Source organism: Nothoprocta perdicaria, unplaced genomic scaffold, assembly GCF_003342845.1.
Source record: "Nothoprocta perdicaria isolate Ctin4 unplaced genomic scaffold, notPer1 scaffold_54, whole genome shotgun sequence".
Lineage (NCBI taxonomy): Eukaryota > Metazoa > Chordata > Aves > Tinamiformes > Tinamidae > Nothoprocta > Nothoprocta perdicaria.
In genome coordinates, this window is record NW_020455799.1 from 1814937 (window position 1) to 1840579 (window position 25643).

At 42.8% G+C, this 25643-nt stretch overlaps 1 protein-coding gene across 1 annotated transcript in view; it reads left to right on the forward strand.

Moving 5' to 3' along the window:
- The window catches only part of ESRRG (estrogen related receptor gamma), a 121461-nt gene that overhangs the window by 91791 nt on the left and 4027 nt on the right, over positions 1–25643 (forward strand). Inside the window, exon 6 of the mRNA XM_026048377.1 lies at positions 16882–17151. Within this exon, the coding sequence (XP_025904162.1) occupies positions 16882–17151 (270 nt within the window). The remainder of the gene's footprint in view (positions 1–16881; positions 17152–25643) is intronic.

Below are 25643 nucleotides of genomic sequence, written 5' to 3' on the forward strand. Positions count from 1 at the left end.
ATGGACCAGAACGGTTTTCTTGAAGTCATTCTCATCCACTGAGTCAATAATATATGGATTGCTTTTAAAAATAAATATGTATTTCTGCAACAGACATCCCAGGCAATTGGTCAAATAATATGCATTTTTCAAACATTTAAAAAAAATACATAAAAATGTATAGAAATCTGGCCTAAATATGTATCTTCCTCAGAGATCAAAATGACTCTGAAAGTGTCAGGCATTGCTTCGAAATTTCTGCTTTAAATTGTCAGGTTGCGTCACAACCTAGAGTTAATTAAATGCATTTTATGTATTTTCATACATACGGTATAATATCAATGTCTAGTTACAGTTTTTAAAACACTGGTGCACTTGACCCTTTTACTGAGTGCTATAAAGTCAGCCCTGTGTGGCTGAGATCTTACTTTGCTTTGTGCTTGTTTTAATGCAATGCAAAATGCACCTTGTGGGCACAGTCTTGGAGCATATGGGAGAAAATCTGGTCACCTTAATAGGAGTAATTTCAAACTCCAGTATACTGCTCAATTTAAACTTTCTGTTAAGTGCAAGCTGTTTATGTTCTCTTGGTCTTTTTCTGATGACTGGCTAGTATGCATAAGAATGATAAAATATCATTCTGCTACTGGTTTGTTATGAGGGCTTGATTTAGAGCCTACGTTGTGAACAGGACTCTTCCCACTGGCCTTGGAGGACTTTATTTCAAGCCATTTGGACATGAAGTTCTTCCATAATCTACTGTCAAGGTGTGGGACTATGACTAAGTCCCTTTACTGAGTCYGCCACTGACTTGCCTTGTGATCTTGGGCAAATCTTTTATCTTTTCTTTGTTGAAACCCTGATTCCAGTTCCTCCCAGTTTTGGGAGTCCTTTAAATGCTATGGATTTACAACATTAAGTRTGGTTATGGTGCACAGCATGCTGGAGTTGAAGGACATGAGCCCAGCTCATCATCTTTTTTCTTTTGGTTAGATCTACTACTGGTTAGATCTTCTCTATCCCASTATTTACCAAGAATGTTGAATATATTTTTATGACTCTTCTGCAGATATTAGTGTTTTTTGTTTTCCAAACACAAATGRATAAAATATCACAGCAGGCTTCCGTATGAAAATACATATTCTTAGCTTGCACAGAAAGACTCTGAGAAAGTGACTAGCATGTTTGGGAGCCTCTCTCCTACTGGGAGGTCAAAAGGGAAGGAAACCTTTCCAGAGCACGGAGAGCTGCCTGGTGGGAGAGCCTGGTGGTGATGGCCCGGAGGACAGGCCATCATCTGCTGGTATAAGGGGGTGGCACAGAAGACAAATGCAAAAAAAGAGATTATGAAGGCAGTGGGGAGAGGCCCCCGTGGTGCTTCTGCACAGCACCTAGTCACCCAGGTGCTATTAGATACCTGCGGCGGGGTCCTGCAGAGTAGCAGTTTGCTGGAGACACAGCAGTGGGTAGAGATGTGGATACTGAATGTGGAAGGAGAGGAAGAAGGTGGCAGTATTTAAGGTGACATGAGGAAGGGCATCTGTGCGTTACAAGATGGGAGAGTTGGGAGAAAATGTGGTGGTGCTGGGGGATAGGTTGGCACAGCGGCCGAGGAGATGGGTTTCTTAGCCATGCTGTGACCACATTGAATATGACTGTTAAATTCTCTATGTAATTAAAAAAGATAGGAGCATTCATACATTTTCTTCCAAATTGATATGATCTTTTTTGTCAGCGATCTGAATAAGATTGTACTACAGTTTTTAATTTAGCAGATTAAGGAGCACAATTAAAATATCACGAAAAGATCATAGCCTAAACCCTTTTTTTTTTTTTTTTTTTGCTTATTCTTTATCCCTGCCAAGCTAATAACAAGAGCTGGTATATATAACAATTGCCTCCACTACTGTAAATTTGCTCTAGTTTGTGGACTGAAGTGTTAATAAATACCTTGCAGTATTCCAGAGGGAGTAGCTTTCCATCTAATTAATAAAACTGGGAAGAATACCCAGGACACTGAACCATATCTTTCTTATTAGTGTTGGCTTCTACAAAAGAGAATCCCTGAATCTCAACACATTAGTAAATGTCATACTCCTGGGTTGCACAGAGACCTCTTGAAAAACTGCTGATTTGCTGTAGAAAAAAAAAAGAAAAAAATCACCATCGGCTTTAGAAACAATTCAGCTAGGGAATACCAAGTGTAGAAAATCAGTGTAAAACATGGCATACATTATAACAGCTACAGATTTGTGCACCATTTGGTAAAACTTAACAGAGAAAGCACACAATTATACCCCTTTTCCTTGCTGGTTTTGGTCTGCACTTACGTTAATGTCTTTATGTTAGAGTAAAGCCAATTAGGTTTTTAGAGACTTAGCAAAAGCCTTCCTGTGCATGGTCTCTAAACCAGGTTTCTTCAAAACATTTCATTCTGATGTGGAATCTGCATGTAACTATTAAGTAAGTGGGAAAAAAAATCACTTGAAAAAATAAAATGTTTTAAGACCAATACTGAAAGTCTTTTGCAGATCAAATTATATAGTGCTGATTCCCTTTAATTTGCAATAATCCTTACTTGACAAAAATAAACTTTGTTTCGCTGTGCCTGAGCCAGTTCTGCTGCAAGGCAGTTTGCAGAAAACCACAAATTAACTGCCTAATTTTCTGGCCAGCAGATATTTCTTTGTTAAACTTTATTAAAAATTATAGCTGCAATCTCACATTATGGACTATTGATATGAATCCTCTGAGTGGACACTTACCAAGGTGCATAAGAATTCATGCAGTCCTTTTTTGAAATAAAAATGTAGGGTGGTATATGTGTGTTTTCTCACCTTATCATGATGATAATCATTATTATTACTAGGCTGAAATACAGACTCATTGGTTTACTGCTTCTGATGGAAATAAAAASAATGACATCTTTGCGTTTACTTGTTACTTGAAGTTTTTTCTCTGAAAAAAGCTCCTGCTGAGGACATTTGTATTTGCTTTTCATCCTGGTGATATGAGTGATTGGGTGGGAGGATAAAAAGAAGGACAGCAACAGAGCTCATCCATGGAACTCATGCGGATTTGACTGATGCTGAGTTGACAAGTCCACTGGATAGGAAACGGAGGAGGGAAAACATTTGCCAGGGTTCTTTTGTGTGCATCTGACCTTCTCGGTTTTATATARTCCATACTTCAGCTGATGTCTTCAGTGAATTCAGGTAGTCTGCTATAGCCTAAGAGGGCAATCTGTGGTGCTGTCCAGGTGTCAAAATGCAGGAGTGTCCACGTAGCCTGGTCTTCTAGCTGCTCTGCTGGCTTGTATATGCTTAAACTTCCAGTGTTTCTTTTCTTTCTTTCTCTATTAAGAATGTTTATGATGCTTCCAAATACAGTACAAGGAGTAGATCAGTTCACACCCCRTACCGGGAGCAGCCTCCATGTGTGCAGGTGCAATAAAGAACGTTGGAGCAGCTGCTGGCCCTTAGAGGACCATATATCAAGCACCTCCCAAATTTATGCTGGAAAAAGCCTGTGTTGCACATTCCCCTGCCTGCCTCCCATCGCAGYGTTGTTGACCAGTGACCCTTTGTGACTCTATTCCCTGTTTCAGGAAATACTTCTCTGACCTGACCTGGTTATATTACATGATTATTTTGTCTTTCAACRGGTCATTTTTTATATATATATTGAATAACACATCTTTAATAAACCAAGATTACGGTTTAAATAGGAGGTGATGCTCATATTTCAGTAGGTTTCTGAATCCTCACATTTCAGTAGCTTCTGGAATAGTTGGGAATATTTTGAGTTTGTTTAGACAGGCCAACACCTGCATAGAGCCAGGCCTTACTGCTCTTGCATATGTGGCAGATTTTCCACGCTGTGGTTGTTCCCTAACCCCTTCCTACAGTAGCAGCTCCCTGGTGAAGCCTCAGCGGTTGTGATTTTGATATTCTTTGCCTAAGGCACATCTCTCTAAGCTKATCTAGTCTAAGCTTTAATAGTAGGAGTAGGCTGCAAACAACTCTAAGAAAAGCAGCCAAAACTCACAGACTTCCATTTTTAGGAAAGGGGGAACTAAATGTTAGGTCATTGACATATATCCAAATGTCTTCTGCAGGATCAGCCTCAGAGGAAGGGACATTATCTCTGCAGTAGGCAGAAGCCTCAGGAAAACCTTTTTTTCTAAATCCCTGTGCTTAGAGATTATTTAAAACAAGGAGGGAGAACATTTTGGTTCTTTTCCTTTGGGTTCGGAGCATTTCATCTCGCAGTGTTATGGCTCTCCATGTGAGCACGAGCTCCCTCTTTGAGGCCCTGGCTTCAAGGGCGCCTTCGGCAAGGAGTTCCACGGTCTAACTGTGCCGTGAACAAAAGTTTCCCTCTTTCTGTCCAGTGGCAATTTCTTGCATTTCGCTGCAAGGCCCTTGTTTTGGGTTGTGAGATAAGGGGAATAAAAGCATTTAACCTAGTTTTTATATCATTAATTTGTATATACTTTTACTGTATTCTCTCATTCATCGATATTTGGAGGTAAATGATACCTGCTTTCTCAGTGTCTTTTCACAGGAGCTTTCCCAGATACCTTTTTCCACTTTGCTTTCTCCAAATCTCTGCATTTGCAGAAGGCTGAGCCATTCTATCACTGGTATTTTAAATCAGAGAGTACTGTCTGATTTGTCTTTCAAGTTTTCCTGTGTCCTGATGTGTTTTTAGCCTCTGCCATGAGGTCAGCTTCAGCTTGACAAGTATCTTCAGGCTGCTGTAAGAAGCCCTAATAGATATAAGTTTGATTATATTTAATGTTTTCGTACTTCTCCCAGGATTCTTTCCAAATTAGTCAGGACTAAAGCTCTTTTTCTTGTTTCTGCTCCTAGCTATCATTTACTCAATGTTGTCTCACTCTGAAGGAACTAACAGTCTTAAAGGCTTCATTGGTGGAGATTACCTCCATAAAGTGCATTTGATGAGGTAGATACCAAGATCTTGCTGATCCTCTTGTTGCTGTAACTTGTGCTGAATTTTGAGAACTCTATTTCCAAACTGTAAGTCACCTCATGTTTTAATGTAAGGACAATGCTGCATGAAATCACATCTCCAGTGCTGCCTCTAGTGAAAGCCTAGAGTCCAGCTACCCCCCTGTGCGACTGGTCAGGATAACGCATTTAAAAATCAGGTATGTTCTGCTTTTTCAGTCTCCAAAGCAAGGGAACGGCGTTAACTTTTAAGAGCATAAATTACAAACTTGTTGACTTTTTTCATTTAGAGAAGAAGTTGATTTGCCCATATAAATCCCCTTTGCGAAATATAAAAGATAAGCTAATTCTTTGCTTCCCATGGAAAAAACAAATATCTATTCATCAAAAACGTGATTCTTTTTAGAAATACAGAGGTTTCCAACAGGGCTTAACATCTTTAAGAAATCAAACAAATTCCAAATTGAATAAAAGGCAGTGAGAGAGAGAGAGAGAGAGAGAGAGAGAGAGAGAGAGAAAGAGAGAAGGCTGCCTTCCTGCAAGCCGCCAGCTTTCCCAAGTGCCTCATCCTCTCTCCTCTGTCATCCTGAGGCAATGTGCCTGCATTTGTGTGTAGATTTATAGTTTATCTTTATCTATGGCTTCATCTGTAGGTAGCTATTATAGCCGCCTTGCCTGGATATTGTTTGGGCCTGATAGATCTGTCTGTAGTTCATCAAAGGGGAGCTGAGTGGCTAAAAGCCATTGGGTCCAGCTGAGGATGAAATACGAGCCATCAGCCTTGGTAATGGCTGTAAAATTTCATAATTACACGGCCTTTATTACATTGCATAATGATCCTGAAGCAGTATGGAACAATTAATTAAGATTTTCAACCGTGGCTCTTTCAGAAATTAAAAGGTGCTAGTGGCTGAGAAATGGGGAAGTGTCTTGTCCTAAAAGCATTAGGGATGCTTAAGAAGTACTTCCTGGGTACTTAAAAAAAACAGGTGGGGGAATAAAAAARGCAAGAAAAAGAAGATCAACTAGTTAAGCAACTAATGGCAGAGTAACATTATCATACTTTACTGCTAATCCTTAATGCCAAACCTGGTTCTAAAACTCCCGAAATAGTCACCACCCTAAAGATGACCCTTTTCTGTCCTGTAAAACTGTGCTTTTTWAAAAAATCCTTTTTTCCCTTGTTCCAGTCTAACTATTTGGGTCGTTTGTCAAAGCTGAGTCCTGCCATATTCCCAAACAGAAGCAGGCCGTGCCACCGGAGGGTCACGTAGCTGCACGCTGCCGTGTGCCACCCATGGATTCCTGCACGTGCCCTTGCCCGTGTCTGAGGCCAGGGCGATTCTTTGAAGATCTCTGTAGTTCAGCAGACCTCGTCCAGGAAGCCTTTTCTAAAACCTATTTTCCTGTTTCTCTTCCTYCCTCCTGTTCATTGTAAACGCCACGTGCCCGATGTGATATAATGTTTTCCATGACAGTGACCTCGGACGTGATAAAAGTAGTTAGATTCATAAGGTGCTGGAAGAATATCTCAGCGGCCTCTGATATTCATACTGCAAGGCAAAAGAAAGGGTGTCTGTGTGTGTGTCTGTGTAAGGAACACAGAGCGCAGAGGCAGGAGCCCACGCACGGACACGCAACCCGKTGTGATCAGGGTCTGCCTGAACACTGGAGGCTGCTGAACTGGCATCCAGATGGGGTGCGCAGTGCTCGTGGTGCCAATGGTAATAAAACTAATGAAAAGGCAGAAAAAAATACCCCTGGCACGCTGCGTGCACAGTCAAAACTTTCCTGAGATGCTCTGACAGGAGGAAATCTGCTTTTCACTGCATGCCATTAGTTGCCTTATTTTTTTTCCCGTTTTCCCTGTCAAACTCTTTTGATTCATAGCTGCTCCTTATCTAGCTCGTAGGTAGGTTGAGCAGAGAGGATTATTGTTTTTAAATTGACCGGTCATCATGTAAGGGCCTGCCGTTCTAAATATTTTATGAGATGCTGAGGTTTCCCCACGGTACCTCTAATCATAAACTTGCGGCAGGAAATTTAGAAAGCGTTATGTGTGCCAAGGAGGAGCGGGCTGCGTGGAGCAAATCCTCTTGTTGAGTCATTTATTCCCTTAATAGGAATTTTCTGATCCGCTGTCATTCTTGTTCACACACTGGGTGTCACTGCCTCTAAAACACTTGTCATTCTTTAATGGAAACAAAATAGTCATTGCAGTCGGAGCCGCAATGTCATTCCACTACCCCTTGCTGCGTCGGCAATAGTGAAAATGACAGAGCGGCTCTCAGTAGGGGTAATTAAAATGTAAATATTGATATTTTATTATTTGAAATTACTTTCCAGTGCGGCATTTAATATCTCTCCATCTGTGCGGCTCTGTTTAGCGGTCACTTTAGTGCAGCTCTGGGATGCCGAGCGGCGGCTTGATCCCCGTTATGTCAAAATGCTTGTTGCTGCTTAATTTTGATATCTAATTAAGTGGAAAAGTACAGTCCACACTGTAATCCATGGCATCTTAACCAGCTGCTTGGGTATATTTAGAATTAATCTCCACTATGGAATCATCCTAATGTATGCAATTAAGAGTCTGCCGATGGCTAATTAGGTGTATTAGAATCAGGCGGCTTTCTTTTTTTCTTTTTCCCCTCTTTTTCCTTTTTTTTTTTTTTTTTGTGGACTGTTGTAAACTTAAGACCTCCTCCAGAGAGGACCTCCTCCAGAGATGAGCGTAACGATACAGAGATGCTCAGCGAGGTAAACTAAAAAAATCATCACGTTCATGTGGGAGAATACGTGCCTATTTCTGACTGCCTTCCCCCAAAGCAGGCAGAATACGTTCATCCTTGGAATCTTTTTGGCATCTGGAACACATTAAGAAAATCAGCAAGCCAGGAGGGAAGTTTGAGAAAGTGGGGAGAAGGAGGAAAATGTGTAAAAAGGGCAGCAGGGAGGTGTCGTTTACCTGCTGGAGGGTTGGCCAGAGCTTGTGCAGCCCCGGGATGCGGCACGAGGGATTTTAGCCACGTCGGCGCGCAGGGGGTTAACGAAGGCGCCTCCATTGGATCTGCCAGCAGCCTCTCTCCGTATGCTAATGCATTCCAGCACGGGACCACCTTCCTAAGGTGGTTAGGGAATTCCTGGCAGGTTGGTTTTGCAGGCTGGAGAGGTGGCAGGCGGGAGCAGGGATTGGTGCTCCTCTCCAGGAGGAGGATCCCCGAGGAGGATCCCTGCGGGATCCCAGGAAAACGGCAGCGCCTGGCGCTGCCCGAGGCAGGAAGAGCGCTCGTGAAGCAGACCCAGAGAGGCCCCAGGCAAACACCAGCACGGAGTAAGGGCACGAGAGGCCTGCCCTTCCTGCGGGAAAGAAAATGACAGGAAATAACGGAACAAACTTGCTTTTGGAGCCACTATGTACAGTGGGTTGAAGAAGCTTGAACTCTTGTGTTGCTTGGTATTCATGGCCTCTGTTTGAAGCTGTTTGGACACTGAGGCAGGTGTGCAAGGGTTGAAGCGAGCAGCCTATGAGTAACTTTGGGGGTTCTTACTTTGGGGGTAGCTTCCTCTCCAACCCACGTTCCTTTTTTCTTTAAGTTTCATAAAGAATAAAAATWAAAAAAAGGAGAGAGGAAAAAGAGACTCTCTGTGATTGCTTTATTCAGCCATTGGCCAGCAGGAGCAGTTCCTCTTTAAGCACTGGCTCTTACAGCCCTGCTCTGCCCCGGGTGCCCAAAGCATTTGGCCACCGTGACAGATACATAGTATCTGCTCCAACCAGCAGATGCCAGATCCAGCTAGATGTTCTAGCTCCGGCACTACTTTTTGTGTGTTTTTATAACAAAATGCCCTTTTGAAGACCTCATACCTTCTTAGTGGCSCTGCCAGATCTATTCTCGTTATCAGTGCCACGGGGCTGCTCCTGTTGTCACACAAATATCCGTTGGGGAGTTTTTAATTATGTATGAGAGCAAAGTTTAACATGGGCTGGCTAAGCTCCCGGCAAGCTCTAGTTAGGGCTCTGTACCCTGTGCATACACAGCGAGGATGCTTCTGGGGAAGGTGGAAAGGTGCTGCCATTCCCTGGATGGCATCTGTGAGGATTCAGCCCTCTTCCATGGGAACTGCAGTTCTACATCTGTGGACATTTTGCTAAGGACAGAACACAGGTTTTTATGAACACTTTACCCACAAATCTAGCCTCAGTGTACCCATGTTCATATATCTCCAACTACAACAGGTTGAAGAAAAAAATGTGTAAGATCAAGATTTCTGCTGCAGAGTTGGTCCTTTCTCATATAGAATTGCCCCAAGAAAGCAATTGGTGTCATAAAAATAATCCTAATCCATTTTCCCCCTTGCAAAAAAAAAGGAAGAACAAAAGAAAAAAGTCAGAGGTTGCCTCAGAATATGTCAGGTATTTCAGCAAAGCAAATTGTGCCCCACACGTAGACTTTCCAAGTGCAAGGACTAAGATGGTGATAGGAGCACCCTGTCGGGTCTATCTGCCTCTGCTGTCTGCAGTAAGAAGGTAACCTCCCCGTGCCAAAAACCCAGTGAAGTGACGAACCCTCTCTAACAGTCACAAGTTGAAGATCTGCAAGCGTTAACTTTAAGTAAGCAAATCAGATCATATATGGAGTTTATTTTAGAAATCGTAAGTTCATAGCGCTCTCCTTAAGGAGATCTGCCTGTGATCTACCAGTGAGCCCTCTTAGACTGCTCTTCCGAATTTTAACATTTTTCCAGTGAGCAGATCTTAGCATTAAAACCCTCACTATAGGTAACGCATCAGGGCTTCTCCATGCCAAGAGTCTAGCAAATGGAAAAAAAACACTACTTTTCTGCTTATTAGGTATTTTCCTTTGTTCTCAGTCTATCTAGTGATAAATCTAAATATAAGTGTTTGCCTAAGTCTTTTTTTTTTTTTGCTATGGACCTGGACTAATGCTGTTTTCCCTTCTGCAAATTCCGATGGTAAAACTAGCCCAAAGGGAAAACCAAGCATTAACCCATTTGAAGCTGTCTTACATCCTTTTTTCTTTTTCTGAGTGAATACTGGAATAATAAAGGATGAAACACAAATTAGTGGAAATAAAGAATGCCATSCTTCAAACCATCCATTTGCAGAAACCCCACCATAAGGGTTTCCATACGTGGAGGTCTTACCAAAACTGTGCTGAAYGAGGGTGATTCACCAGCTTTTTCACCTCTAACTTTTCGCTCGCGAGTGTTAGCACATGGCAGTGGTTGTGTGAAGTCAGAGACCTACTTACCCTGTGGCATTTTCCAGCTCCTTTGCATTGCAATTCCTAAAGGAAAAGCTTGCAAGAACATGTGCTTTGGGGTAGAAATAGCCAGAAGTTTAAAAGTAGCTGCCTAAAATTATTTGGTTGGTTAGAGGGGCAGAAGAACAACTGATCTGCTGAGATGAGTTTGAACTATATTAAGTTACTGTGCATTATCGTGAAGAAATGACAGGCTTAAATTGCCCCTGTTTATGGTTATCATGAAAGCTGGGGCACAGGGTAAAAGGCAAAAGTGGAGTACTTTTAACTGGCATTTAAATCACATTAACACCTTTCAGTACAGCCTGAGCAAAAGGTCGCACTAGACAAGCACCACGGTCCCTGTTTGTAAATGTCCAATTTGCTGCTTTTAAACTGCGTCAAACCTCGCTTGCTTGGTCCTGCTGAGTGAGTGCAGCGTTGCAAATACTGCTGACACGCGCGTGTTCGCCTGGTGGGACCCCCTTGTTCCTAATGGCTTGCGAGGAGCTGCGCTCCTGCCGCCGTGCCCTCTGTCTGCTGCTGTTTGAGGGAGATGGAAGGAGCGCCGCGACAAAAGCCTCGCGCTGCCGAGCGCTCCGCATGGCGCTTCCTGGCCGGCTGCGAGGTGCTAGTCAGAAAGTGCTTATCCTCAGCACTTCTTCCGCGGTGCAAAATACGGGAAAACATTTATATTTCATAAGAACTTGGACAGCCCGAGGCAGGAACATGAACGTACTGAAGCACAGAGGCAAGGCAGTGCGTGGAGTTGGCCAGAGGCGCCACAGGTCCTCGTGCTGGGATGCAGCACGGGAGGCTCCCCAGCGCTTTGGGGAAGTTGGGGCTTGAAACTAATCCCCGCACCTAATTTTTAATTGTGCTACGTCAATCCTAAATAGCTTGGAAGCTGAATCCGGCAAGTGGTACAAACTAAGCAGCTTTGGGCTGTATTTTTAGCCTGTTCCAGTCTGGGCTTTGATGCTTGACCTGCGATTTACAAGTTTGGGCAAATATTTGTGCTTTTCGTTTTGTGATTTGACCCCTGTCACATGAAAATCTTCAGCTGTGATTAGATGCCACCTTCCTGTGGCATCTTGTGCAATTAYTAGCCTTTGGCCAAGGGCTGTCCTGGAGGTCTTCATGAGCAAACGAAAAAAAAAGCAAAACTGAAAAAAAAAAAAGTAAAACTGAAAAAAAAAAAAACTGGCAGAATGAGGTGTATTCATTTCTGTTTCTGCTCCCACCAAGAACCAGATTTCATCCATAATCTGTGAAATATGGTTGGTGATTAGTGGGAGCACTCTCCTCCTGTTACATAGTTTTCATAACAGCTGACATGGATCCYGCTATGTATTTTTATAATGCAAAGTGGCAATTAAATCTATTTTGTCTGGGAGTAATGAAAACAACTAGTTTAGATCTATGAGGGACATGCAGCCTTAGATGTACCCCAGAAAGGAGTCATGTCCTTGAATTTTTGCAGAAGGAAGAGAACGGCTGTGAGTGTAAGTCAGCAATGAAAACGTTTCCTTCACCAAATAGTCTGATGGAGTCTAGGAAACATTAGGTACCCCTAGCTGAAATTGCTGTGTGGAGGTTTCTCTGGCTTTTGTTTACATGCCTGGAAGCTGCCTGAAGTTGTAGGATGAATCTGGCCAAGTGAAGGGAGCAGGAGCGACGCCCCGACTGTAATTCGGAGAATGCCATGGGCCGGATGGCAGCGTCGAGATGACGTGGAGCTTCCCTGCTTTCACCCCATGCCAGCAGCATAAGCCTTGGGCCCCTTTTCTCTCCTTCCACTATCAGGCTACTCGCTCATTAAATGAAATGTTCTGGGCTGAAAGAAAAGCTCAAAAAAAAAAAAAAAAAAGGCTTGAAATATCAGTTTGTTCTTTCACACAGAGGTGAGTATACATCATTTTGAAATAAGAAAATTGCACTGGAAACATCAGTAGCCATAAAACATTTAGAAGGAAGTTAATCTATCAAAATTAAGCGTAAATAATTTAAAAATCCTGCTCTGATATTTCAACTGTGTAAATACATTGAATCTGCAACACACTAGTGAACATGACATTTTTGAGCACAGCTTTGATTATAAAAAATGTAAATGAAGATATTTGAAGTACAAACCAGGGCAAGCAAGAGGACTATTCTGCCTGTAAAACGAGCAATCACAAAAACAACCGGTGAAATAAATGGGAGGTGATTATCAGAAAACTCCAGCAACTCCCGATTTGCCAGTTTTTTTTATAGCTGGTTAGATCAAATCGTCCGATTTCAAAGCACATAATAGAGAGGCATAACGTTCCTTCACTGCAAAGCGAAATTAGCTGGGATTCAAGGCAGAGTAATCTGATTTAGGCATCGCATTCAGTTTAAGGCTGGAAATAATAGCAGGGATAACTCCAGCCACTATCTTTTTTTTTGTCAAATACTTCTCGGAGCGCTCTGTGTAAGCCACAGATCTTACTTTGGCACTTGACCATCTGCAGCTGCTTCGCTCCAGCCCCTAGTGAGTTAGTGTCCATGAAGTCCATCTTAATGAAGTAGAGGGAAGGGTCTGCAGGAATATAAAAGATTTGCCCTGCTTAGCATGGAGCTGTGTKCAGCGCGAAAGGGAGAGCAAGGGCTGGATGTGCTGGGGCTTGGAAAGCCATGTGGTTTCAGCAGCCCCATCTCGGAGACGCCACAGACCCGAGGGCTTCGCTTGCTCGTGGTTGTTCCGATCACAAAAATCCTAAGGCCTTTTTACCTGTTTATTTCTGCTTCCTTTGAGCTTTGGGTTTACTGGTAGGTGTGAAAGGGAAAAATCAAGCATATGTTCAGTTGTTCAATCAACCTTTTCTCCATCCACGCTCAGTGATCTCAGTGAGTCATTACGGCATAATTACAATTGGAGTGCGATATGCTGTTTGTGGGAAAGTATCTATTTTTAGCCAAAGAAACACTCCAGTCCCTGAAAGGAGGCAAAAGAGAGAGGAAAAAAAAAAAAAAAAAAAAACGGAAAGAAGAAGAAAAAATCTTTAACCAGCAAATCAATGCCATTGTTAACTGATATTACGAGACACCCTGTAGATTTACAGCGCTAGCACTCAGCCACACACAAGCGGCACTGAAAGCAGTGCCTACCAGGGGTTAAATTCATATGCCTGCACTGCAGCCTATTTCTGTCAACACTCAGCCCAGGAAATAAACATTTATGCTTTCTGAAATGAAAGTGTATTTTTGAAGACTAGCCGTCAGATATTTTTTGCCCTTCACACTTTCAAATGCTTAGCCTTTTTTGTAAGTTGACTGCAAAGTGCATCAGTTTGCTCGGCAAAAAAAATAAAAAAAGGAAAAGCAAACCCTTGACAAGCGCCCATGGCATCGTTGTCAAGCGCACGAGCGTCTAGCAGGAGATGGCAGGCGGGCTGGCACAAAACATGCTTCCTTCAAGCGCGTTACCTCGGGGGTACCTGGCTCTTGAGGAACCTTTCCATGGCTGCGGACGGCGCCGTTGCAGCCTGTGCTCCGCGCCACGCGGAGCGCGGCCAGCGCGCGCTTCGGCGGCAGGCCGAGTGCCGGCTCACGGCTACCGGCAGCCRCGGCTTGGGGAGGCAGAGGAGATCACGTTGTCACCAGCGCCTACAGAACGGGACGTGACAAAGGGGCAAACGTGTGCAACGTTGTGTTTTAAAAACCCATTATGTATTTTGGATTTTAAAATCGGTTATTAAGGAGCCGTGCGGTGCGTGGCCAAGCGCAAGCCCATGGCGGCCTAAGGCCGCTCCGGAGGGTTGTCCCTCAGGAGGCCGCCCTGGTCCGCGCGTATCCATGTGGGATTCGGCAACTTTCTTTTCAAATAGTTCCACTTTAAAAGAGAAATATCCACCCGGTGCAGGCCACAGGGGGCGTAACTAAGATGGCAGAATCAGAACCAAGCTGGGCACGAGATAAGGGGAATAGCCTCAAAACACTGCAGAGGAAATGGCCGGGTGTAAATATGGATGCCCCTTCAGTCCGTAGCTTTCACTGTCATTGCTGAATGGACTTTGCCTTTCTTCTGAAATGGCTTTGGTGCTGGGCAAGAGATGTGCTGGGAGCTTCCAYGTTTTCTGGAAAGGCAAAACCCAACTCGAGCAGGTTGATTATGGCRGGATGCACTTCTGCATTCCCGCAAGGGAGGCCTCTCAGCGTTACAACCTGCTTTTGCTGAGCTGGCTTTCATAGAAAGGTACTTCTCTGCAGGAAAAAATAATGGTGATTGTTTCACTTATGAAAAAAATCTACTGATTTTGGTTTACATTTCCTATAGAAACAATTAGTGTATTTACTGAACCAGAACACGGATTCTTCAGACTGGAGTGCAATAGATGATCAGCAAAATCCTGTTTTCCCCATACAAGAGAGCCTCCGTGGTTTCCTTCGACTCTGTCACGCAATGAATGTTACTGAAATGCAGCATTATTTGTGCATAAAAATAGTTAATAAAGTGGATAAGTAAATAAAAGAAGAAAGTTGGGAGTTTTCAGGAAAAAAACAGAATAGAGAGAAACTGCAGGTTAAACTTTTTTTAATCAAAACTGACTTGATTGCTTTTTGCTTAATTAAACTCCTCAGAAGTGTGTAAAACATTGCTATAGCTGAAAAATTGTTAATTTGTAAATCACAGGGACAAAGGGCTCCACTGCAACTTTAAAGTTTCTATGCACGTAAATGTCAATAGAGTGCCTTCTCCATCATCAGCACTAAATTCACATTGATGCCTCTTTTCTTCTCTGTATTGATCCTTCCATGAGAACGTAGATTTGTATCTGTTAATTAATGCGTCCTGAAACAGCGTTTGTATTAATCAGGCAGATAAGAAAAATTGGATGCCTGCACCCTCATGACAACCGTAAAAGTGCTGGCCCTGATAAAATCGTGGATGGACCTCAATAAAAAAGTTCCTCCTTCCACTCAATAAACTAATCATCCTGCTTTTAATTATTCGGCAGAAAGATGTGTGGAGATTGGAGAATGTGTAAATCTATTTACTAACAGCAGTGTCTGGGAGGGAGAATAGGGCTGTCACAGGACGGTGCTGCAGGCTACGTTCTCTGTCCATCTGCTGCTGCAGAAAAACTGGTCTTGAAAGACGGGGAAGGAACAGAAATGTTGAAGCTAATTGAAATCATGAAATCTTCCCTATAATCTTTCAAATTATTATTATTTCTTCTCCATTTCCCTCTTCTTTATTTTAATCACAGATGTGTTATTTTCCATTGTCACCTCTTTAAAGGATTCCTGTTGTTGGTTTCTGTTTTTTGATGTTTTTTTGAAGACAGAGACCTACAGTTCTGTCATGAGACACAAAAGACAGAATGAGCAAATGAAAACAAATAAGAAAGGGAAAAAGAAAGAGAGGGAGAGGAAGCATGCAGCCAGTTTTGTATTTCATTTTTTTATGGATGCCTGGTGGTTTGGATGTGTCTTTTTATTATATTAGTTTTCTTGCTTAGCGCTTACAGAGAAAATCTTGTCTGGAGTTGATGCCTTGTACATTTACTAGCTTATGATGTATTCCTGTGTGATTGTAACTCCTCACTTTCAAAACAAACAAAAAATGTATTTAAGTGTAATGGAACAGAAAAAAAAAAAGAGTGTTCTTACAGCAGGAACCATGTCAAAGAATATGTAAGCAGCTCCATAAACAACTAAATGAAAGCCTCCGACATGTCTTAAGACCCCTCAAGAAAAGCTTGACTAATCCCCTTTGATGATTTTATTAAGTGCTTGTGGCTGACGGTGCCAACTGGCAAACTGCTGCATTTCACCCACAGGCCAGGAAATCGCATCCTCTCCCACATTGTTCTGCAGCTCCTAGCGCGGTTGGGGTATTAGCAGTTTGATATAATAAATTAAGAGGTAGTGTAAACAAGAGCCTGGAAAGGTAAGGCAATAGAGWTGTTCGCTCCTAGCGATCCTATTAGCACAGAGAGCAGGGGGGATAAAAAAAAAGAAAGCAAACCTTAAATTCATTAAGAAACATTTATTAAATTTCTACATGCCGTCGCAGAAATGACGGTGTGACCACTCTTTGCTTGGCACTGCAGCAAGCGCCGGAGAGACAGGAGGCTTTGCAGGAGTCGTCAGTGTCCTCTCTGAAGAGGCTCTGTGTTGCTTCCCTTGCCACCCAGGGTGAAGTTCAAAGACAATTTGCTGCGTTGCGATGATCACCCTAATTCTGTTAAAGTGTCTGATCTTCCCTTTTAGAGGAAGCCCCTCTCCTCCTGTTACCCTCCTCAGTTTGCCGAAACGGTGGCCAGAGCCTCACAGTGCCGGGTTTTACAACACGGACTGAATAGTTCAGAGCTATGCAGATACCATTACAAACCCCAGACTGTAGCTCAAATTAATATTCCCTCAAACAATACTCAAATTGTACTCCCACAAATTAATAATTCCTACAGAAATCTGAACTTGTTCTTAAGCTTTGGTGCTGCTTAGAAAACCTGTGATTTTCTATTACTGTCTTTCCTGTTCTAGACTGAGGAGGGGAGGCACAGGAGCAGAAGGAAGAATAAGAGAGTAGATACATGTTGTATACCATGCAGTTAATATAAAAATAAAAGGAGAAACATTTTGACAAATCTAAACCTGCTTAACATTTTTCCTGCATATTTTTTTGTCCTGTGCAGGATTCTCCACTTTGTCTCTAGCTGACCAGATGAGCCTTCTGCAGAGCGCCTGGATGGAGATTTTGATTCTGGGTGTCGTATACCGGTCACTGTCTTTTGAGGACGAGCTTGTATATGCTGAAGATTACATTATGGATGAAGACCAGTCCAAATTGGCRGGCCTCCTCGACCTCAACAACGCCATCCTGCAGCTGGTGAAGAAGTACAAGAGCATGAAGCTGGAGAAGGAAGAGTTTGTCACCCTCAAAGCTATCGCACTTGCTAATTCAGGTTGGCAGAGTGGCACCGTGGCTGCTACATTTTTCATATGTCACTTTTCCCCCTCTCCATAATGCCTTCTGCAGGCTTGTCTTAAGCRTGGTGTAGAGTAGGAAATTGCTAATTGTGCCTTAGGTAACAGTGCCTCGTAGTCGAAAAGGCAACAAAGAAAGCGGTGCAAACTGAAGAAGAGCTCTCTGGTTCGAAGGAATTGTGGAGGGTGGTCCTCAGGGAGAGCAGAATAATGCACCGGGCGATTTGGAGAGTATTTTACGGGCAGAGATCCTTTCAAATGAATATAGATGTTGTTCCCCTAAATCCATTCCATAATCCAGACAAGTCTAATCATTGCAGTTAAAATGAACAGAAAGGATGGCTGCACAGTGTAGGCTGTATACGGTCCCCTTAAATACAGCTGCTGATTTATGTGTTAGGGGGAATTTAGCATATGGGTGGAGGGAGGAAATTCTTACTTAGTCTCACGAGGGCCGCCCCTTACCTCTGCTGTTATGATCCTCTACATTTATGGTAGTGCTTCTCCAGAAATTATTACTTGTGCAAATGAGGTTAAAAATCTCAGAAACATTTTCCCCCCCCCGCATTAGAATTTAAAAGTGCTGAGGCAGTGAATAGTGTCTGATAAGTAAAAATCGTTTGTGCTTTGTTGTTTTTCCTTTTGTGTCTCCTTAATGCTTTATCGTGGTCTTAAGTCCCTTTTAGCATTTGCATAAAGTTCACGATAGATCCCTCTTTAATGACGTGCCGATCATTAGATACCTGTGTGTCAATAACATGCTCTGATGCTGTGTTCCATTGACAGTCACACCGTGCCCCTCCATCTGCTTTTGTTTTGACCCTATCTTTGAACTTTATCTTGGTTGCTGGCCAGTAGTTTTCCCTTTAATTACAAGAAGGAAACTGTCAATAAAATCTGTTAAATGGGATGCAATGAGTGGCTTGAATGGGCGGACGGCTATTTGTTCAAATTCTGCAGCATTCAAGGTATTGACAGTTTGTTTTCTGGGGCCATATGTGACGATCAATCTCAGGCTGGGCTCAGCCGCGCTGAAAAATGAAAAACCAGATTGCTTTTGCTTACTTGTGGATGACGACTTGCGATTCGGCGCGGCCCTGGTGAGATGAGGCCTTCTGCCCAAATTGCCCCCCTGAGAGCCGGGGCGCGTGACTGTTTTTAGAAATAATTTTTTAATTGATTTTGTAATTAACAGTTCATCTACAATATCGATGCGTGCATCCTCGGATTGATAGGAGGGAAATTGTTTTCAACAATGAAGTTGTACTTTCCTATTTGTCTTTGTAATGTGATTTAGCACTCTGCGGGTTTGATTGGGAATATGATTCAAAAACAGGCAAAGCCAAAATACTCTTAGTTTCTTTGTAAAATACTCTCCACCCCACTAACTCTACCCTCCGTTTTAGAATACAGAATACAACTTTATTTACAGAACTAAAAAAAAATRTATAAAAAGGCTGAAATGCTCCTGAAGATGAAGATCAGGGTTTTGGGGGGAGGATTATTTGGTTTTGACCACTTAAATATGTACCTTAAAACACTTTGCGGCTACAAGAAGGAATTTTCTCAGGATTRTTCATGCTCAGCCAGCAAAACAAGAAAGTTATCAGAAAGTAAGAGTCTAAATCRAAAAGATCCTGTGATTCTCTTTTTAATTCTGTAATTCAAAGACTGACTTAGAAGTATTTCTACAGCTTACCCAGTGAAAAGGAAAAGAGCCTAGAACACAAGGTGAAGGTGTTAGATAAAACTAGCACCTTCTTTTATATTTTCTTCCCAGATACGCAGCATTTAAGTAATAATAATAAAAAAGTTCAGGCATACATGCTGCACAGAGCTTGTCAGAATCATCTGCAGCTTCAAAAACTTCACTGGGAATTGCAGCCAGGATAATGTGAGAGATAGATAAATACAACGCAGCGCACTGAGAAAGTAGGGCACCTCGAAGTGAGAATGTTTCCTTCTCTCGTCTGAATGGCAACAAAACGGCTGTGCTAAAATGGGAATACGGGAGGAAGAGTTAAAAAGCAGAGCAGCTGTGTAGCACCTATTTGACTTCTTTTTCAACAGTGTGTTTTGGCTGCTGGCATTAAACAGTTCAGTTTCAGGTTGCACATGCAGCGGATAGCAAACCTCTACCGGTAGCTCCACTAACACGTGGGTGTAAAACAGCACCTGCAGAATTACAGGCCCTTATAGCTGAACAGACCCCCGGTGTTTCAATTTACAAATGCTGCTAAAATTACAGTCCAGCTGTAAAACCGTAAGGATGGTTTATTTTTCCCTAACTACGAACTTGATTAATGAAAATGCAGCGATAGCAAAAACAAGAAGTAAAATGCCAATTTCAAAACAATAAGTTAGTGGTTCCGGGTTSGCTATATTTTGCTGCTACATCTGCTTTCTTCAAGAACTTCTAGTGTTATTCCACCGTATATTTTTCCAGCTTAAAATAAATCAACTTGTTTTATAGCTCTGGAGAGAAGGGGTGAAGTATAAAGAGAAATTCTCGCACATTTCAGACATTTCTGCCATATCCATGCTGTCTAATAAGATTCCYGGGCTAACTCTGGTGTAAATAAGTAGATGAAAGTGGTCTTATGGCACTGTACCTGTTAGTGATTTATGATGCAGTGTCCTGTTGTTTTCAGCTGGTATATGSGAGCATTTGCTGGTACACAGGCGCAGAAAAAAAGAAATTGTGGGTTGTCTTAATATCGGTTTTATTTCGTTTTTGTAAATACCACAAGCTTTGCCTTGGCCAGCACATTTTAATGTTCATCATGAACATTAAAATACCCCAGCTAATAAGTTGTCTTTCAGCCCGTGGAGTCCATCAGTTCCAAGGCTGAGGCAGGTCTGCAGCTGGTTTCCCAAGTACGGGATGAGGTGCYGCTTTGCAGGGAGGACGTCAGGCCGCTCTTTGCACAGGGCCCCGTTTCAGTGCTCGGCAGCACCGCTCGGCATCTGCAAGATTCCAGAAATGCAGAAGGTGTCGGCTTTACTTATAGCCAAATGAGATCGAATGGTGTGGATACAGCGTTGGGAAAGTTCAAACACATACATTACATATGTGCGTGTATGCATATGAGGGAAAGTGTTGCACAGCCATTTGAATCCTGAGTACCCGAAAGGCCTTATTTTTAGCAGTTGTGTTGTTTTTAGTGCTGAATATGGGGTTTATCTGGTCAGCTGTAGACATCTGAGGAGATTTATTATTTGTCTCTCAAAAAAAACCAAAACATGTTCAGTACCAAAGGAATCAGCATCCAGGAGCACTTTTGCTTTGTGACACAGTGAAGGACAGCTCAGCATGGATGCAGGCAAAGTTTCACAATTATTTATCTATGTAAAACAATGCAGTTCTAACTTAAAATTTTGATAGCTTTCYAGGCACCAAAAAACTTGTGCTCAGAAAACTAGGATGTTGTTGCTAAATAGTATTTTCATAGTAGAAATAGTAGAAAGTAATTGATAGAACCGTATAGATTGCTTGTTCCACACAACCTGTATCACCTTTATTACTGGTTTCTCATATATATTTAGTTTCTAATAATCTCATTTTTTCATTTTATTTAGTCATTTTTCTATACCTCATTAGTGTCAGAATTCATGATTAAAATATATGTCAGAAAGAGGTGCATTTATATATAATAGCTATACATATGCATAGGTGGGTGTGTCACTGGCATGTTGCTACTGTTTAATTTGCCAAACACACATARCAAGATATGTTAACTCGGCTTTCATCACCCTCTGCAAAGAGTGGTGTGGCATAGAAAGAAAATGAAAGAGAAAGGCCCTCGCTGGGACAACCAGACTTCCCTGCTGCGCGAACACAGATTCTTCCCCATACTCTGCTTTCATGTAATCAAATAGAGGCCGCCCGTAACTCCTGCAGAATTTGCCTCTCTTTTATTATTTTGTTAAGAGGGGAAAGCTGTGAGCTCTTCCTGTCTCCGAGATGGGCAGTATGGTGCCCATTTGACGTGTCAGCGGGCTCAGGAGCGAGGCCGTGGGGCGACGCCGTGGGGCAGGAGCCCGTTCCCCGCGCGCCGGCAGCTCCGCACTCCGCTCTCCGCAGCGCGGGACAGGGGCCCTCGCTGGTTATTGCGGCCGTGGTTTGAGTCGCGGAGTGGATGAAAAGGACTGGGAAACATGCATTTGGCACTGGCTTTTCTCCGCTGTCTTATCTCTGTCAGRCAATTTTGCCTTTCCGGAGTTTTAGTAGCCTTCTCAGTAGGCATTTGAACAAATTGCACATTAGGCAATTTGTTCTGCATTGCTGGAATATTTCCTTATTCATTGCACTCATTGTAGTGGAAAGTAAACCCTTTCAGCAATAAAAGGTGGTTTACAGTGTTTTAGCCTACCTTATGTGTGTATATATATGTGTATGTGTGTGTGTGTGTGTGTGTGTGTGTGTATAATATAAACTAAAACAGCGTAAAGCACCTTTTTTATATTTTTATATACATGCAGTATATATTTATATACATGCAGTATATGTATTTTTATATATATATATGTGTGTGTGTGTGTGTGTGTGTGTAGTGTTTTCAGTTCAGTTCATGGTTAATCCAATCACCTGAAATAAACAGGTGTGTTCTGAAAATTCATTCCTTTTCTTACTACATCGTAGTCTAGATACTGCTTTGAGGCTTCAGTTTTCGTGTCTCTCCTAAAAAGCTGGCTAAACCAGTGCAGCCTGGACTAAGCTCTTCTGTCAGTTTAATAAGCCTCTACTCTCCACATTTTCAGGTGCCACTGCTCATAACCACTAAGGACAAGGAATACTTAATTTATTTGTCCTTAATTTCAGAAAATTCCAGTTTTACAACTGTTTTTGCCATATTATTTTTCACAGAAAAATTCTCTGTGCATTTGTCTGCAGCTCAACCATGCTGACTGCCACAAATAGTTCTGTTCAGGAAGGATATAGAAAGAGATTATCAAAATTATATAGAGTTGTTGATACTAAATAGGAAGGAGCAAAGTAAATATCTGAGACCAATGCAGTTCTAGACTGGAAAGATGGGAATTGCTGGGTGAGGCACCAAGATTTCTTATAGAGGATTTCCAAAGTTTGCTTCTGTCATAAGCAACACACTTTCCAAAAATGCTGKCACTGTGTTGTGCTTTCATAGAAATTAGATATAAACACAATATGCTTGCAAAAACGCAAGCTTTCCCGTGTAGATTTGTCATACAGTTCAGGCAAAACAGGCAGGAATTCTGTAATTCTGAGAACAATTCATTCCCGAGTAAACACTGTAGTGATTTTTGTGTTTTTTGGGCTTGTCAGCACCAAGTAGACAATGAATTCCTCTTTAATTGAGACATAATTATTTGATATGAGGTTTCTGTTGCCCTCAGGTAAAGCGAAGCCCGCTTGTTTTCCACTCTTACTCTTCCTGTGGTACAGTTTTTCCCCGGGGATGTACATGAGGATAACTTCCCCAGCCTATTGAGCCCTTCCCAGCCCGCAGCCTGCTCCGCTCGGCGCCACGCCGGTGCCAGCGCGGCCGCTGTGCCCTGGGCCTGGCTCGGGCCTGCTGCTCGCTGCGCTCTCCTGAAGACTCTTCACTGAAAACCCTTCACTGAAGAACCCTTCCTTCTTACTGAGGTGGTGAGTCCGTGCAATAGCGGACTCCAACTCTGCCCAGAGAGAGCCCCTCTCCCCTGCCTTCGCCTCAGCTGCTTTCGGGACCTCAGCCAGGCTGCCCGCTTTGCAGTGTGCCCCACGGGTCACCAGATACTCGCATTTCATATTCCACAGAAAGTCTGCATTTTAAACAAGGTCTGTTGTAACTGCAGTTTGCATCTGGGCCTCGTGGCTTGTCCTCTTGGATGGGAAATCTGATCTTCTCTTGTCTCTGCAGTTCTCTTCCATTTCTCCCACCCAGGCTCCTTTTTTTATTTTTTTTTCCCAGGCCATTTAAGATCAAATCCTGCTTGTTTTCAAATGACATTTTCAAATGACCCTGTTTAAGCTCATTCTTAATATAGGCAATGTTTTTAAAATGCCTGAGGGCTTACATCTGGGTGTTCATTTCCTCGGGATATTACTTGTGTACATTCTAATAGTAAGTCATCCAAATTGACTACAAAGGCATTAAAAAAACCCACCTATTTTCTTTTTCCTAATATAGTAAGAACATTCAAAATGCTTGAACTTAACTTAGGATTCAATTTCATATTGTCTGTGGAGTTACTTCTTTACTGCTGAATTGTCACATGGACTTGGTGTTCCCTTAAATTACAGTGGGTCTTTTTGACATTGCCATCTCTTACCAGCGTGGAGGGGCTTATCAGCAATGAGTTAACCTGCTCTGAATTCAGTTCTACATCTGCCAGTCTGTAGTCACTGAACATATTTCTCTTTTCTTTTAGTTTTTTTGTCTTCTTTTCCCCTTGGCTAGTTCAGCATTTTCAACCATTTTCCTTATTTTCAAAGGGAAACGCCTGAGGGATTAAGATCTACATCCGTTTAATATCAGGAATAAAGTGGAAGTCCAAACTGCAAGGCTCAAACTTGAAGGAGGATCTTTGTAGAGATTAATATTTTCCTGAACAGTCTGCCAGCTGAATCATGGTCTAATTAAATAGCACAGATTTAGTGAGTTTGCATTTAAACATTAGCAAACCCTAGACTGGGTAAAGCTGAAATGAGTTTGAATCTTTTCTGTAAATGGAAAGTTAAATTATCATAGTAATTTGATTAAATCATTTTTAAATCTTTCAAGCTAAATCACAATCTTAAAAGAATAGTTTGAAGTCTTAATCGCTGTTTGTGAGCGCCTCTCCCTCTGCTGTTTTCCTCTTGCCTCGTTCCCTGTGGCAGCTCTTCCGAAGGCCGTTCCCTAGGGGGAAGCTTCCAGAACGTGGCTGCACGGAGCGCTCTTGGTGGGCAGAGCCCTCAGTGTCGCTGTGGGAAGGGTTTGTGCTTCCCAAGTGCCAGGCCATGACTTGTGGAGCTCCTGCCTGGCCTCCAAAGGCCCCTCCGGATGGCTCTGACTCTGGGGAAGGAGCGAGGAGAGGAGGGAGAGGCCGCCCGTTCCTGCCCAACCGTGCCCATGTTATGGAAGGCTGTTCCAAGTAGCGCAGCGTGTCTGGTCTGTAACGTACCCATGGATATCCACGGATGTGGTACAGAAGCGGAGCGTCGTTATGACACTTGGTTTGGTTTTTGCATCTAAATGAAGCTCGGTGACTGGGCCCTGTGCTGAGGACATGAGCTACATTTATGTGCGTCTCACCGTGTCTGTCCCGATTCCCTTCGGTCTGGAGGATAAATTCCAAAGTTCAAAAGACCCAAATCCAGGGGTTTTCTTAGTGATACCGAATTAGTAGAAAWGTCACTACTAGACAAAAATCTAGAAGAATCATAGAGTCATGGAGTCCTTAAGGTTGGAAGGGTCCTTCAGGGATCATCCAGTCTAACCACCTGCGTTCACAGGGTCACCTAGAGCACATGGCACAGGGCTGCGTCCAAGCAGGTTTTGACAAATAAAAYGTATCTGAATTTGGGGGACAGGCTGACAGTGATCGGGGGGAGATGCTGCTACAGGTGGCGTTTCCCTCCGTGCCTCCTTTCCAAGCTGTGGGCTTCTTCCTCCCCGCAGGCTGTGCTTGGGGATCCGCTGCTTCCAGCTCCCGCCTCCGCAGCCGCGTGCACACAACTGCAGCGCCAGCAGCGCTAAGGCGCAGAATTATTAAACGTGCAAAATTCCCACAGGACTCCATTATGTGTAATTAACAGATAAACTGTCATCAGAATCAATAAAACGTGTTAAATGATCCAAACTTGTATATAATTAAGTGTCTGTTTTAGAGCAAGAGCTGTAACTTCTTTTTTTTTCTTTCTTTTCAATTTGCACATTTGTTTGGAGAATAGAAGCTGGAGCAGTTGGGTTAACCTGTTACTTACTGGTTAGTTTTTGTGTGTTTATACTTGGAAAAGAGAGCCTGCCCCAATTATCTGAGGAAATAGTTATATAGAAATTGTTAAGAACTCGTGTAGTTTAGATACTTGAGGCAGGGGGTGTAAAATGTGACATCTGTCATTTTGCTGCCACCAGAGGAGTAAAACGTGAGGTGCTGTCAACGTAGCGGTTCAGTGCGGGATGCTGCTGAGCACAGGAGTGGGAAGCAGCGATAAAAGTGGCTTCTTTGCTCATTATTCTGTCAGAGAAGAGCAGCTTTATTCCAAAACAAGCAAGCAAAAAAAAAAAAAAAATAGATGCAAAGCAAGAGTAGAATTAAGTGAAATATTTAAAGATATGGTCTAGTAATGCCATGGATTTGCTGTCACGGTCTCACCCTGAGTTTAGCGCATACGGCGTCACCCATCCCTAGGGCTTTCACTCCTGGCTGTGGTTACGGAGGGCATGTGCATCAGCTAAGGGCAAACCAGGCCTCAGCATGGCAGGAGAGTCCACCATAAGTGTATTTTGATACGTTGCTCTAG